The 15139-nt window shown below is 37.8% G+C and overlaps 2 protein-coding genes across 2 annotated transcripts in view; one reads left to right on the top strand and one right to left on the bottom strand.

Moving 5' to 3' along the window:
* Positions 1-405: 405 nt before the first annotated feature.
* Positions 406-6108, bottom strand: ZNF830 (zinc finger protein 830). The gene has a single exon (XM_031468283.2). The coding sequence runs from the start codon at positions 6087-6089 to the stop codon at positions 4989-4991; it is 1101 nt and encodes a 366-aa protein (XP_031324143.1). The 5' UTR covers positions 6090-6108; the 3' UTR covers positions 406-4988.
* The window catches only part of CCT6B (chaperonin containing TCP1 subunit 6B), a 24809-nt gene continuing 15719 nt past the window's right edge, over positions 6050-15139 (top strand). The window contains exons 1-5 of the mRNA XM_010979040.3: positions 6050-6404; positions 8198-8261; positions 8819-8953; positions 12359-12532; positions 14526-14629. Coding sequence (XP_010977342.1) covers positions 6268-6404; positions 8198-8261; positions 8819-8953; positions 12359-12532; positions 14526-14629 — 614 coding nt within the window. The 5' untranslated portion in view covers positions 6050-6267. The remainder of the gene's footprint in view (positions 6405-8197; positions 8262-8818; positions 8954-12358; positions 12533-14525; positions 14630-15139) is intronic.

Genomic DNA, 15139 nt, shown 5'->3' with positions numbered 1-15139 from the left:
TGCCAAGACTGAACCAGGAAGAAATAGAAAACATGAACAGACCAATTACCAGTATTGAAATTGAATCATTAATTTAAAAACTTCCAACAAACGAAAGTCGAGGACCAGATGGCTTCACAGGTGAATTCTACCAAACATTTAGAGAAGAGATACACCTATCCTTATGACACTATTCCAAAAAATTGCAGAGGAAGGAACACTTGGGAATTCATTCTATGAGGCTACCATCACCCTGATACCAAAGCCAAAGATATCACAAAAAAAAGAAAGTTACAGGCCAATATCACTTACGTCTATAGATGTGAAAACCCTCAACAAAATACTAGCAAACTGATTCTTAACAATGCATTAAAAGGCACAGACACACACAGACACACACACACAAAGGCATACACCATGATCAAGTGGGGTTATCCCAGGGATGCAAGGATTTTTTAATATCTGCAAATCAATGTGATACACCACATTAACAAATTGAGGAATAAAAACCATATGATCATCTCAATAGATGCAGAAAAAGCTTTTTGATAAAATTCAACATCCATTTATAATAAAAACTCTCCAGAAAGTAGGCATAGAGGGAACATACCTCAACATAATAAAGGCCATATATGACAAACCCACAGCTAACATCACACTCAATGGTGAAAAGCTGAAAGCTAGACAGGGTGTGGAGAAAAAGGAACCCTCCTACACCGTTGGTGGGAATGCAAATTGGTGCAGCCACTATGGAGGACAGTATGGAGCTTCCTTAAAAAACTAAAAATAGACTTAACATATGATCCAGCAATCCCAGCCCTGGGCATATATCCAGAGAAACTATTAATACAGAAAGACATGTGCACCTTCAATGTTCACAGCAGCATTATTTACAATAGCCAAGTCACGGAAACAACCTAAATGTCCATCAACAGATGAATGGATAAAGATGGATAAAAAGAATGAGATAATGCCATTTCCAGCAATATGGATGGACCTAGAGATTATCATACTAGGTGAAGTAAGTCAGAGAAAGATAAATATCATATTATGTCACTTATATCTGGAATCTAAAAAAAACAACAAAACTTTGTTTACAAACCAGAAATAGACTCACAGACATAGGAAAAAAACTGATTACCGGAGGGGAAAGGGAGGAAGGGACAGATTCAGGGTTTGAGATTAACAGATACACATCACTATATATAAAATAGATAACAACAAGGAACTACTGTATAGCACAGGGAACGATATTCAGTTTCTTGTAATGAGCTATGAAAGAATCTGAAAATATATATATACACACACATATATACATGTATGTATATGTGTAACTGAATCGCTTTGCTGTACACTGGAAACTACCATTGTCAACTGACTAATTTCAATAAAAAATAAGAATAAAATAAAATAAAATATAATTAAAAGGTGAGACTTCACTTGTCTCATGGCAAAATTAAGGATCTGGAGTTGAAAGAAATCTAAAAAAAAAAAAAATCATCTGCTCTAATTCCCTCATTTTACAATGGGAATTAAGGGGCATTAATTAGCCTAAGACCAAGTTAGCAAGTTAGTAGCATGGGCAGGGTTAGAACCAGATACTACTAGTAGAAATACTTTTATTACTTTATTTAGAAACTTCAGATTATAAACCCTTTTCACACGCATGTGTCGTTAGACTCTCACCACACCGTGAGGTATCATCATTTTATAGAAGAACAAATTAAGTTTTAGAGGCAACTTGCCCAAGATCACCAGACTTCAACAGCTAGAGTGGGAACTTGAACCTGTCTTCTGTTTTCTCTCGCCAATTTCCTTGTTCTTTCCTACTACTCCATACTTATCTAGTGAGAGTTACATTAAAGGTTTTAGACTAAATTATATACTCTTTCCCCTGCAATTTTAATTCCATAGCATCTTATTTTGTTCCCTGGTATTTAAAAAGTAGTCATTACTTTCATCATTAAATGAGATATATGTGAAGGCATTTTGTAAATTGTAAGGCACCGGACAAATGGACATTTAAAGGCTAGTTAGGAGATCAGCATTTTTTTTCCCTACAAGTGAGGGGAAATGTACTTAACTGGTAAGTGAAATGGGTGAGAAGACTACCTTTGTAGTATTTACAATAATTTTAATACACAGGCATACCTCATTTTATTGTAGTATTATTATTTTTTTTTAACAAATTGAAGGTTTGTGGGAACCCTGTGTTGAGCAAGTCTATTGGAGCCATTTTTTCCAACAGCATTTGCTTACTTTGTGTCTGTGTCACATTTTGGAAATTCTCACAATATTTCAAACTTTTCCCTTATTATATGTTATGGTGATCTATGATTAGTGATCTTTGATGTTACTATGATTGTTATATATATATAGTTAGCAGTTGCTAGCAATAATTTTAAAATTAAGCTACGTACATTTTTTCCAAAACATAATGCTATTGCACACTTAATAGACTACAGTATAGTGTAAACATAACTTTTCTATGCACTGGAAAACCAAAAAGTTTGCATGGCTTAGTTTATTGAGATATTTGCTTTACTGTGGTGGTCTGGAACAGAACCTGCAATATTTTTGATGTATGCCTATAAATGTTGGCTGAATTAGGGAGTTCTCTAAAGAGAGAACAAGTGGCAGGAAGAAATCCTTGGTGGTATTACTCTAATACAAAAACTTATTTCACCCAGTTCTAAGAGGTATAAAGGCTATCTCCTAAGTATGGAGGATTAGGAAGGATCCAGCAACCCCTGAAGCTGTCCACATCGATCTCAGGTCCAACAAAGATTCACCTGATTTTGGTGAGGGCCCCATCCACTCATGCTCTGAGATACAGAGCATTGGGAGATTTTGAAAGCTTTTGGTCCTCCTAAAAAGCCAATGGGGGTTTATATGCCTGGTACTCCTTAAGCTCTTTAACTGTGTTACAATTAAGGACTCAACAACCTCAAGGATACTCAGTTAACTTAGTGAAGGTTCCAACTCCTTAGAGCATGGCATTCAAGGCTCTCTACAATGGTTTGTAACCACCTTTTCAACTGTAACTCCCACTGTTGTCAGGAACGAACACTCTGCTCTCGTTAAACTGGGCTGCTCACTACCTCCTGAGCATGTTTTGTTTTTCCATCTGAATACCCTTCTCTTTAAACCTGCACTGTCCTTTATGGGCCCACCTTTCAAGTCTACGTTTGTACTTTCTCACATCCTGAAATAATAAAATCATAAATGATAGAAAACTCTTCAGTGGAGGTTCACACATTTGATGCAGACATGCCCTTTACGTTATCAAACTGAACATTATCAGCTGGACAGCTCAAGAAAGCAAAGATTTTCTGCCAAAGGCTGCAGGGTAACTGATGTGCTCCACAAGTGTTAGATAACTTCTTTTAGGCACCCACACTAGAAAAACCCAAAGCCCCTGAGTTCCATCTATCTCTGTTTTTATTCACTTCTAGTCACTAGAATGTTAGCTCTTCTTAAGAAATTGTTTCAATTCTATTACTTTCCTATCAATATATACCTAATTAAAGTCTCAGTCGCCTTACTTTTAAAATCTAGTTTCTAAGTAGTCTCCCAGCTTCCTTCCCCCTACCCATATTCATTACATTCTGTACATTGCAATTAAAATAATCTCCCGTAATATTTTTTGCAGATATAACTCTCTGCTCAAAAGCCTCCATTTTACCCACATTGCCTACAGGAAGAATTCTTTGATCCAACATTCAAGGGTTTTTCATACCTTATCCCTGGGCTCAACACCTGGGCTTTAGAAAAAAACTAGGTAAGCATTTAGAACTCTGCCTGGCCAATATTTTAAGAAAGACTTAGCTATTATCACTGCTCACTTTTATTTGAATGTGCTGTGTGCATTTCTATCCCTGGAACCCTGCTAATTCCCTTTTCCTATTTGAATACCTCTATCTCCAAAAGGAGAAGCAGTGAATTAAACTATCGATGACCAGCACAAACTAATTGTTACTGCTGAGAAACAACTTAATACCTCCTTCCTACAACTGATAGAACCTGTTAACTCTGAACACTAATTTATCACAATACGTAATAATAAAATTTAAGACTAGATGGAATATAAATAAAAGATAACATTTCTTTTATGCAATAGATAGTAAACTTATGGAATGTGTCATTTAAAGAAAAAAAACAAAGCCTGAAAAAAATGTAAATGGGATCTGGATTTTGGGCAGTAGTGCTTCAACTTTGCTCTTATGAGAATAACCTGGGAAGCTTTCAAAACTAATACAGATGTGTGAGCCTCACTCCAGATTTACTGAATCTCTCCAATGGTAGGGATCAAGCACATAAAATTTTTATAGTTTCACAGGTGATTCATGCGCACTTTTTAGAAAGCTTTTTTATGATACCTTCTTGTGCACCTACATCTGATAATCACTGGTTTCATCATGAGAAACTTTGGGTCAAGAAAGTTGGTCATATTTGGCATATATTTTTCACCATGTTCTCCTGGAGCACGGTCTTGAAACAGAAAACTCAGAGAACTGATTAGCCCTGAACGATTTACATGTTTATGAGTAGTGTTCTTAAAAGCAAAATAACCCTCCCAACCCAAATCCTCTTGAGATTGACTTAGAAAGAAAAAAGCCATACACATCCACATGACACACTTGGTTTTCATCTAAAAGCTCGTCCGTTGGTCTGACTTCTATGAACTATAAATTTCAAAACAGAATTCTTAAGCAAATATATATTTAACTATGTACAATATTTACAGCTTATAGATTTTACAACTCAAAACTTCAGATCTGTAAGGGTGTGAAAAAGTTAGCATTTTAGTATATATAATACTTCAAAAACACCTTTACCTCAAAAATATTTTACACCAATTTTCCAAAGCCTTATCTTCACAGGCTCGTTGTATCTCAACAACCCCATTAGGTTACCAAATTTCTAGGCATGGAGTAAACGACATCGCACTGAGAGACGGCACTTTTTACACAGTCGTAGAGGGTGTAGAAATCTCGGGTCTTTGAAACCTATAATAAAGCTCCTTTCACTCTCCAATCCTGAGACAACAAATCCTGTAGTTCTCCTTCATCGTCGCTGTCAACATTCTCTTCTTCCTTTTTCTGAAGTTCTTTTATGGTCAGGACCTCTTTAAGCTTATTTTTTATTTCATCCTGGCGATTCCGCAGCTTTTCCACCCGGCGGTAACACTCTATCTGCTCGTCGATCTCCCCAATCTGCCGGTCCAACCGTCCCTCCTCATCCTCTTCAGCAACTATGGCTTCGGAAATAGTGTTGACCTGTCTCATGGCTTTTTGAAATTCGTCCCACTCTTTGTCCATCTGATCCTTGGGAGCATCAACCTTTCGTACCCTCGCATCTACCTCAGGGTCGTCAAAAAAGCCTTCCGGTAACGCTTCCGCGGTGTTTTCTCTCCTTTCCACTACTTTTTCATGTATTTCTGCTTTCTCAATTGACCCTGAATGAGGAATTAAAGGGGCCTTGGGAGGATTTGTATCCGAGAAATTGCTTGGCAGCCTACTACTACCACTTGCCTCCCGCGGGGAGGAAAGTGAGTGCACGTTGGACTGCTGCTTACAGGCTTCCCCCCTCTTCTCTTCTCCTCCTGCTTCCTCCTCCTCCTCCTCCTCCTCATAATCAGGGAGCAAACCGAGTCCCGAAGCCTTACTGAGGGTCGCTCTAGTGGACTCCTTTCCTGCTTTGTTAAAGTTGGTGGCCAAAGCGGAAGAGGAGGGCTGTACCTGAGGCACCGGGGAGGCCTTCGCTCTTTTGGCATCTTGGCTTTCTGCGTCCGGCCCCTTCCTCTTGGCGGACTGAGGCACTGCACTGGTGGATGGACCCTGGGTGGCCTCCTTCGCGCCTTTCAGCTCAGCCACTTTCTCCCGGTGCTGCTTTCCCAGGACGTGAGTCTGCCACAGGAGCTCGCTCTTAACCGGCGTGTTACACAGGGCACAACTTAGCTGCCCCAAACGGTTGTACTTCGCGAATGGAGATTCTATCCGTTTCCGGTTGGTGCTCAGACGCTGCTTCTCCTTCATCAACCGCCGCAGTTCGTCCTGATTCACCACTCGCTTCCCGGCCGAAGGCCGGGCAGAAGCAGGAGACGCCATCTTTGCGACCCAACCTGAAGCGATCTGGCTTCCGTCCCGGCGATGCCGGATGTCGTCACTGCTATCCGGGCGCTGATTGGCTGAGGCTCAGGAGTGTGGACCGAGGCGCCCGGGTTTCTCTTACAATCGCCGCCGAGGTAGCTTTTGGAAGCGGAGTCGCTTCTCTAACCGCCTGGCCATGGCTGCGATAAAGGCCCTAAACTCCAAGGCTGAGGTGGCACGGGCGCAGGCAGCCTTGGCCGTTAATATATGCGCCGCCCGAGGGCTGCAGGATGTGTTGCGGACCAACTTGGGTCCTAAGGGCACCATGAAAATGTGAGACGGCGGTTGGAGCGGCGGTTAGGTCTTCGGGCGTTTGTTGGGTGTTGGGGCGCGCTTTCAGGCGGACATTCCGCAGACATTGGAGCTTTGTGGACACACTTGTGGGCCTGCTTTCTCTCGTTCTCATTCCTCCCATGAGGTCATCTTTAGCCTGGTGGGGGAGGAGGAGAAATGCTCCCTGAGGGAAGGGCCCTCAAATGAAGCTGTGACCCTCTCCCGTCTACCCGCCAGCTTCTTATGAAGATACACATGCAATTAGAAAATCAGGTCATTCAGTGTCTCATTTGAAACATCAGCCATGTAACTCGCCTGCTTTTTTAAGAGTTTGGGTTTTGTTTGGCAGTGTGTTGTAGTGAAGAGGGCACGGGCTTTGGAGCCTGGCATGCTTGGGTTCAAATCCAGATTCCTCTAGCTACGAGTCTTTAGGCAAATTGAGCGCTCTCTGCCTACAGTTTGTCTTATCTATTCATCCTTTCAGCGTATATTTATTTAGGACCATTATTTTCTTTAGAAGAGAATGAGGGAAAGACTTGTGAGGGCAAAAAGGTGTAAGAAGAGAGGTGTAGTCTTAGAGAAGTGAGCAAAATAGTTAATACAAACGTAAAAGAGGGCACTTATATAATAACTGGGATGCTGGGAACACAGAGATGATCAAGAGACAGTTTCTGTTCTTAACGAGTTGATAGAGACGGATGTACTAATTATGTGTGTGTGTGTGTATTATTATTATACTGAGGAAACAGACTAACTACGGATGGCAGAGTGGAGAAGGAAAAGCTCAAATTACAGAATTTGGAGGGAGGGAGGGAGGGTATAGCTCAGTGGTAGAGTGTGTGCCTAGAATGCACAAGATCTTGGATTCAATCCCCAGTACCTCTTAAAAAAGATAAATAAATAAATAGAAACCTAATCACCCCCCCCCCCAAGCCCAGTATTTTTCATCTGAGTCTTGAAACATGAATTAGAGTTCATCAGTTGGGGAAGGGAGTAAAGTCCTCGATAGAGTAACTTAAGGGAACAAGAAAGCCCAACGGTGTAAATCTAACAGAAACAAAAACAGTGTATTAAGGGAACCACAAGATTTGGCTAGAAGAGGCAGAAAAAAATGGACCTTACCCAGATTGGGAAAGGTGTAAACTATGTCATTGCTAAATAATTTGGATTTTACCTTGAAGGTGATGGAGAACATGAAAATCATTGAAGGATTTTTTATTCGGGAACTGACTGAATCACATTGCCTTTTAGAAAGATAAATGCAGTGTGGAGGGTAGTTTCAAAGTCAGAGATACTAGGATGCTAAGTAGTCCAGACTAGAGATGATGACTGGAAATAGAGAGGAGTGGGTAGATTCAAGAGACATTTAGGTTGTAGAAATGAGAGAACTTGATAATCTAATAAATGTGAGGGATGAGGGGGCAAAAAAAACTTAGGTGAGTGAATGGTAACATTTCACGAAAATAAGAAACCTGAAGAAAGTTCACACATTTGTGGCATTTAGATTTCCATTTACTCTTCCAAGTACCAAACCACTGTTCATAACTCATCAACTACTCTTATCCTTAAACTTGTATGTGTTCCCATTTGGGATGAAATCACCATAGCTGTCCATCTAGGGGAAAGTGATTCTGTGGGTTGCAAATGGTGGTAATTACCAAGGTGTCCCCCATGGTATATTGGACATTTTCCACACCCAGTTACTTATATTAAGGATAGTAGAGTGGCAATCTCTGGGAGAGTCTTGCTTGGCTCTTGCCATGTAAAGTTAATAACCACTGTTTTCTGAACAGGCTTGTTACTGGTGCAGGAGACATCAAACTCACCAAAGATGGCAATGTGCTGCTCCATGAGATGGTGAGCTGATGCTGCTGACTTAATAAACCTTAATAAGCTTTAATTGAGAACATAGAACGTGTATATCTTTAAACGAAGGCTGTCAGCTAAATACTGTAGTCGTTGGATTAAACCTTAGGGGAAAAAATAGTTTTCTGGCTCTTTTCAAATCTTTGTATAGTACAAATAATAAGTATCCCTAAGCTAGGAATACTTTGAAATTAGTTACATCTTTTAAAGGCACTGCATTATGTTCTTGGTAATCATGGGGAAAAAATCCTTTGCAATTTTAGTAAATACATTCATCTTCAAGATTGAAGGATTTAATCTTATTTTGGAAATGTCATTGCATTTTGAAGCAAAGACTCTTATAAAATATTCAAACCTCATTAGTTCTCAGTTTTTAACTTTTGGTTTTGACATTTACTACGTAAGATAATACAAAACTTGTGAACTTATAGAATGAAGCTTATTTAGTCTCTTAATTTTACTATTGACCCTTATTTTATCTTGTTTTAGGTGGATTATTTTGTTACCTCATTCTCTCTCTTTTTTAACCTGTTGCTTACTTTTTCCAGCAAATTCAACACCCAACAGCTTCCTTGATAGCAAAAGTAGCAACAGCCCAGGATGACATAACAGGAGATGGTACTACTTCAAATGTTCTGATTATCGGAGAGTTACTAAAACAAGCTGATCTTTATATTTCTGAGGTATTAGAATTTCATAGAATTCACATTCATGTGGTACTTTATTTTGAATAGAAAGTTATTTATTTATTTTGCTAGTAAAATGGTTTAATTTTAGGGGGCAAAAGTCAATTTTTATCAAGATATTTTTGGACAATTGTAAATGGAAATAATGATTTTTTTTTGCCAAAATAATACCTTTTATTGAAATTATCTACTTCTTTTAAAAATGAAATATTTGAGATATATAAAAAGTTTAAAAATTAGCCATATACTCATGATTGATGGCCTAGAAAAGAAAACAGTCCACTATAGCCAGACTTCTCTAGTTTCTGAAATCATTACACACATTTCTATGTCTGTACCTTTGTTTAATCTGTATTCTTTTCTTGGCATTACTTATCTGTCGTCTCTAATTAAGTAGTTGAACTTTTGCTTTCTTTCCAGGACCATTTTATAAAGCATAATCTGGTCAAAGTGCTAAAATTATTACTTCTTTGGGTTTCATTAAGTATTAGGAATTGTCTGTTAATTCAGTACCTGAAACTTGTCTCAGGATGCTTTTGGTTGTAAGTAGTAGAAACTTGACTAAAAGTCACTTAAACAATAAAAAAAAGAAAATCTCCCATAGCAGAACATAGACAGATAAAGCAGACCTCTAAGTGTTGGTTGATTAAGAAATTCAGTCATCAAGTACCCAGGTCCTTTCTGTCTCTTAGTTCTTCCAATTAATAATGCTGTCTCCTCATGGGCTTATTTCCATCCTGAATGAAAGACTGTCAGAAGAAATCAGGGCTACCTGCTTCCCTTAATAACACTCAGCAGGAGAGGGCAAGAGAAAACCATTCATCCAGCCATGGATTTTAAGTCCTTCCTTTGTATGATTGGGCCAACTTTGGTCTTATGTCCATCCCAAACCAATGACAGTTTTTAGGGGAATTGACTTGATTTAATCAGGACCTCACCCCTTGAGCTCAGGATAGAGTCTGCTTCCTCTGAAGCACTGAGGAAGAGAGATACCTAAACAAAATTTGGGTTGGGCTAGGAAGTAAGAAGTTAGGGAAGGGAGAGATGCGGACAGAATTTGACATAGTTATAAAACTGTGTAGCAGGGCAGTGATAGAGTGAGGCACAGGATAGGATAGAAACACTAGCCTGAGGTAGTCAGGAAGACTTTCTGGAGGAAATAAGGCCTGGGCTAAATCTTTAGGATGAGAGCAAGTGAGCTTGATGAAAGAGTGAAGGGTAAGGGGAATGGCACCCTGGTAGAAGGAACAACATGAGCAAAGGCACAGAGAAGAGAAGCAACCCTGTATGTGTATAGAGCTGTAAGCAGTTTGGTGTTGGAGTTTAAAGTGATGTGGACAGTAGTGAGTAGGTATATAATATACTAACCAAGAAGAAGAATACTCATGTTAACATATTAATGATTGATATGGTCAGATTGGTATTTTAAATATTTTTGGGAAAGTTTTAAGGGAGTCAAGATGGAAGGCTTTTATAGTGGTCTGGGTGACAAACTGAGGTCCTAGGCTGAGAAAGTGTTTTGCAGATGATTGATAACATAGGGTCTGACATCAGGTTTGTGGTTTAAATACTAGCCTAGTGACTTAAGTCTTTAAGCCTCAGTTTTCTCATCTGTGAAACAGGAATAATAACAACAACCACTTAATAGTGTTGAGAGGACTAAAATAATACACGTAAAGCCCTTAGAATAGTGCCTGGCACAAATGCTCAATAAATGTCAACTTTGTGTTTTAAGTTGTATCGTGTATTTTTTTTATTGAGTCAGTTTACAATGTTGTGTCAATTTCCAGTGTAGAGCACAATTTTTCAGTTATACGTGAACATAACATATATTTATTGTCACATTCTTTTTGCTGTGAGCTACCATCAGATCTTGTGTATATTTCCATGTGCTATGCAGTATAATCTTGTTTATCTGTTTTACATATGCCCATCAGTATCTACAAATTTCGAACTCCCAGTCTGTCCCTTCCCACCCTCCTCCCCTCTGGCAACCACAAATTTGTATTCTATATCTATGGGTCTGTTTCTGTTTTGTATTTATGTTCTGTTCTTTTTTTTTTTTTTTTTTTTTTTTAGATTCCACATATGAGCGATCTCATATGGTATTTTTCTTTCTCTTTCTGGCTTCACTTAGAATGACATTCTCCAGGGGCATCCATGTTGCTGCAAATGGCATTATGTTGTCGTTTTTTTATGGCTGAATAGTATTCAATAAATGTCAACTTTTTAAAAGTTATTATAGGGCTAATGTAAAGGAATGGAGGAAGGGAATAAATTAGACCTAGTTCCAGCTTTAAATAAGTTTATGTATTATTTTTCAGAATAAACAATGGTGTTTTTTCAAAAAATTATTTTGTTATAATGTCAGACCTACAGAAAAGTTGCAAGAATATTCCAAAGAATAACATTTCTCTCTCAGTTATAAATATATATATTTGTATATGTAGTGTGTGTGTGTATGTATATATATATAGTAATGTACATATTTTTTTCTAGTGGCATAAGAATAAGTTGCAGAAATGATGATATAACTATTTCAGTGTATATTTCTTAAAGCCAGGGAATTCTCATGTATAACCACAGCATAGTCATCAAAAACAGGAAATTAATGTTAACATTGACTCATTGATACAGTACTGTTACCTAATCCTCAGATCTTATTCAAATTTCATCACTTGTCCCAATAGTTTCCTTTGTAGCAGAAGAAAATTTAGACTCATGCATTATATTCAGTTGTCATATCTCTTTAGTCTTCTTTAAGCTGGAATAGTTCCTGGGCCACCTTTTGTGTTTTATGATATTGCTGACATTGCTATATATTAGAGTACAGGCCAGGTCTTTTTTTTGTTTTATTTTTTTGTTTTTTAGGAAGGTCCCTCAGATTGGATTTCCTTGTGATTAAACTCAGGTTAAGAACTTTTGGCAGGAATGCCGTGGAAGTGCTGCATCAAGCACATCAGGAGGCACATGATATGTGTTTGTCCCATTGTATGATGTTAACTTTGAGCATTTGGTGAAGGTGCTGTCTGTCTGGTGCTGTCTGTCTGTCATTTTTCTACAAAGAGTGCTGGTTCTTTTCTTCTGTATCAGAGAGTCTTTTCTTTTGTGCTTATTCAGAAGAGCACTTCATGACAATGTGTTGCAGTTTTCAGAAATTAAAAGGACTTTTGTAGTTTTTTTGTAGTTACAAATTATAAACAATTTGTCTGCGACTTTGAGATTGTTTTAAATGTGAAGCACTGAAAGATTACTTTTATAGATTATGTATATACACTTATATTTAGTGGCATTCGTATGGGTAATATTACTTTTTTGGACATACCTATTAATGGGAAAGGACGGTTGCTTTTACTTTGGATAACTTACTTTATAATTTATAGTTTTATGTTGCTATATTAGGGCCTGCACCCTAGAATAGTAGCTGAAGGATTTGAAGTTGCAAAAATAAAGGCGCTTGAAGTTTTGGAAGAAGTTAAAATTAAAAAAGAGATGAAAAGAGAAACCCTCTTAGATGTGGCTAGAACATCTTTACAAACTAAAGTTCATCCTGAACTGGCTGATGTGTTAACAGAGGTATGTGGTTAAACTTTTGCAGAATGAGTACAGCCTCATGCATGATGATATTTTTCTTTTTCCTGTAAGATAATCAACTATTGGTTGTGTTCTTTTGAAAATACAATAAAATCTAGAAGATAGACATTTATAGGCTTCTTTATAGAGTAGATTTGATTGGTCAGAACAGTATGTGTAATTTTTCTAAAGTGTCATATTAAGCCTTCTTTTAAGTTAACTTGAAAGTTGGGAGAGGGGTGGCTGCCTGTGGATCATACCCTGTGGAAGCCTTTGGGGTGATGGGTCTCTTAAACCTAGAGGTCCGTATTTATTGTGTGAGATTGGGGAAGTTGTTTTGGCAGGGCCTTGGAGTTAAGGTTAGCATTTTAATGAACATGACTGATCTGATAGATAATATTCACATCTGGGAAATGGATGCTTGTTTACTTCTAAAAGTAGAATATATATAATATCAAGACAACATTGGGTATTTGGGGAAGGCTTTTATCAGGTAGCTGTAGTCTGATGATATCATCATTGTTCCTTAGCTTTGCAGTTTCTGAAACTTGAATATATTAGTTTGTCAGGAATGATGAGCTCATAACAACTAAATTCATAGACATTGATGTATAAATCAGAGTGCTGTCTTATGAATTTACTTTGAGAAATATAAATACCAAATGGACTGGAATGCCTGAGTTGTTTCTGGTCAGTTTTCCTTACTATTAGGAAAACCTACAGGAAATCAGATTAAGATTAAGAAATTAAGACAATCTCTTGCTGAGCAGAGTCCAAATAAAGACTCTGCTGTTAGAGTACATATATTATGTGGCTCAGAATCTTCATGCTATCTGGTTAGGACCCCCATTCTCTTTCGGAGTTACAGAAACACTAATACACTCACTTTCCAATGGTTTGTCATTATTCTGTATTAGGCACCGAAATCATGCTACCTCAGTAAACTTTTCTAAGATATAGGGTTTTTTTGTTTTTTGTGGTTTTTTTTGCTTTATTTATATTTTAGGATGGTTATACGATACCACTTAATTTCTGTAGTCAGATATTTTCATATTACCTTCTGAGCTAAGCAATAGGCTGTGTTGTGCTGTGCTTCTCAAATTGCATATTCCTGGGGATATTTGGAAGAATAAATGAGACATGTCTTTTTTTTTATTGCAGTACAGTGGGTTACAGTGTGTCAATTGCTGGTGTACAGCACAATGTCCCAGGAATGCATATACATACATATGTTCATTTTCATATTCTTTTTCATTAAAGGTTATTACAAGATAATGAACATAGTTCCCTGTGCTATACAGAAGAAGCTTTTTAAAAAATCTATTTTTATATATAGTGGCTAATATTTGTAAATCATAAACTCCCAAATGTATCCCTTCCCACCCCTTTCCCCAGTAACCATGGAATTGTTTACTAGAGACATGTCTTTCTGAAGTGTCAACTTTACTTTATGATTTTGGGTAAAAGCATTATTTTCACATTAAAACAAACATGTATATATTAGGTCATGACATGGAAACTTTTCACGTTAAAACACAAGACTTAAAAAATTTCATGTTGTTATAGCCAGTAAATTTTAACTCTTTCCTTGGATTACATTTCTTTCTTTTCCATTAAGGTGTTCTTTGGTGGAAAAATTTGAGTAGTGTTGGTACTGAGTAGACTTGGCATTTAGAGACATGATTCCTAGTCCTGGCTCTGCTACTACCCGTTAGACCTTGTTTTAAGACCATAACTTCTTAAAGGCTAATCTTAGCTTTTTTATCGGTAAAATAAAGGGTTTGGACTTGATAATCTTTTAAGTGCCTTTTGTCTCTAAAATATCCATTAGCATGGGTTATTATTAGTGTCCACAATAAAGTGGCCCTTTTTGGCCTTGCCCTAGATTTTTGAGCCTGAAGCACTTTATCTCCTTAGTCTGGTGATAGATTATTTGGGCCAGTGGTTTCTTTCAGTAAGCCAAATAATTTCCTTTTCTCATTCATTTCTCTTCCAGGCTGTGGTGGATTCTGTTTTGGCTATTAGAAGACCAGGTTATCCTATTGATCTCTTCATGATAGAAATCATGGAGATGAAGCATAAATCAGAAATGGATACAAAGTAAATGACATAAACTTGGACAATGCATAGATTCTGGAATACTTGGTTATCTTCAAATAGTCTTTTGTTAATTTCATTAGTTACTTTTATTCAACATCAATCTATTCATTCAACATATATTAGTTGGATGCTTACCAGGAGCCGTTCAGCATTTTAGGTGCTATGAATGTAAACAAAACGGAATTTTTCTTTAAGAACCTTACATTTCTAGTTGAAGGATAGAGGAAACAAATAATGCTAGTAAGTGCTATAAAGAGGCTAGAGCAACAGTGTGTGTGAGTATGTGTGTGATTTTAGAGTAGTCAGAGGGAAGGTCATTGTGATGAGAAGCTAAACTAGAGAGCTAAAGAGGCCTCTGAAGAGATAAGGTTGCTAGCTATGTGAATATCTGGGAGAAGAGTATTCTAAGCAGAGGGAATAGCAGTGGAAAAGGCCAGAGGCAGAAGTGTGCTGGGGTGTTCCAGTGTGCCGGGAGCACAGGAAGAGGACAAAGTAGTAGGAGATGAGGGC

Source organism: Camelus dromedarius, chromosome 16 (assembly GCF_036321535.1).
Source record: "Camelus dromedarius isolate mCamDro1 chromosome 16, mCamDro1.pat, whole genome shotgun sequence".
NCBI classification, from domain to species: domain Eukaryota; kingdom Metazoa; phylum Chordata; class Mammalia; order Artiodactyla; family Camelidae; genus Camelus; species Camelus dromedarius.
This window is presented reverse-complemented; position numbering and strand designations above follow the sequence as displayed.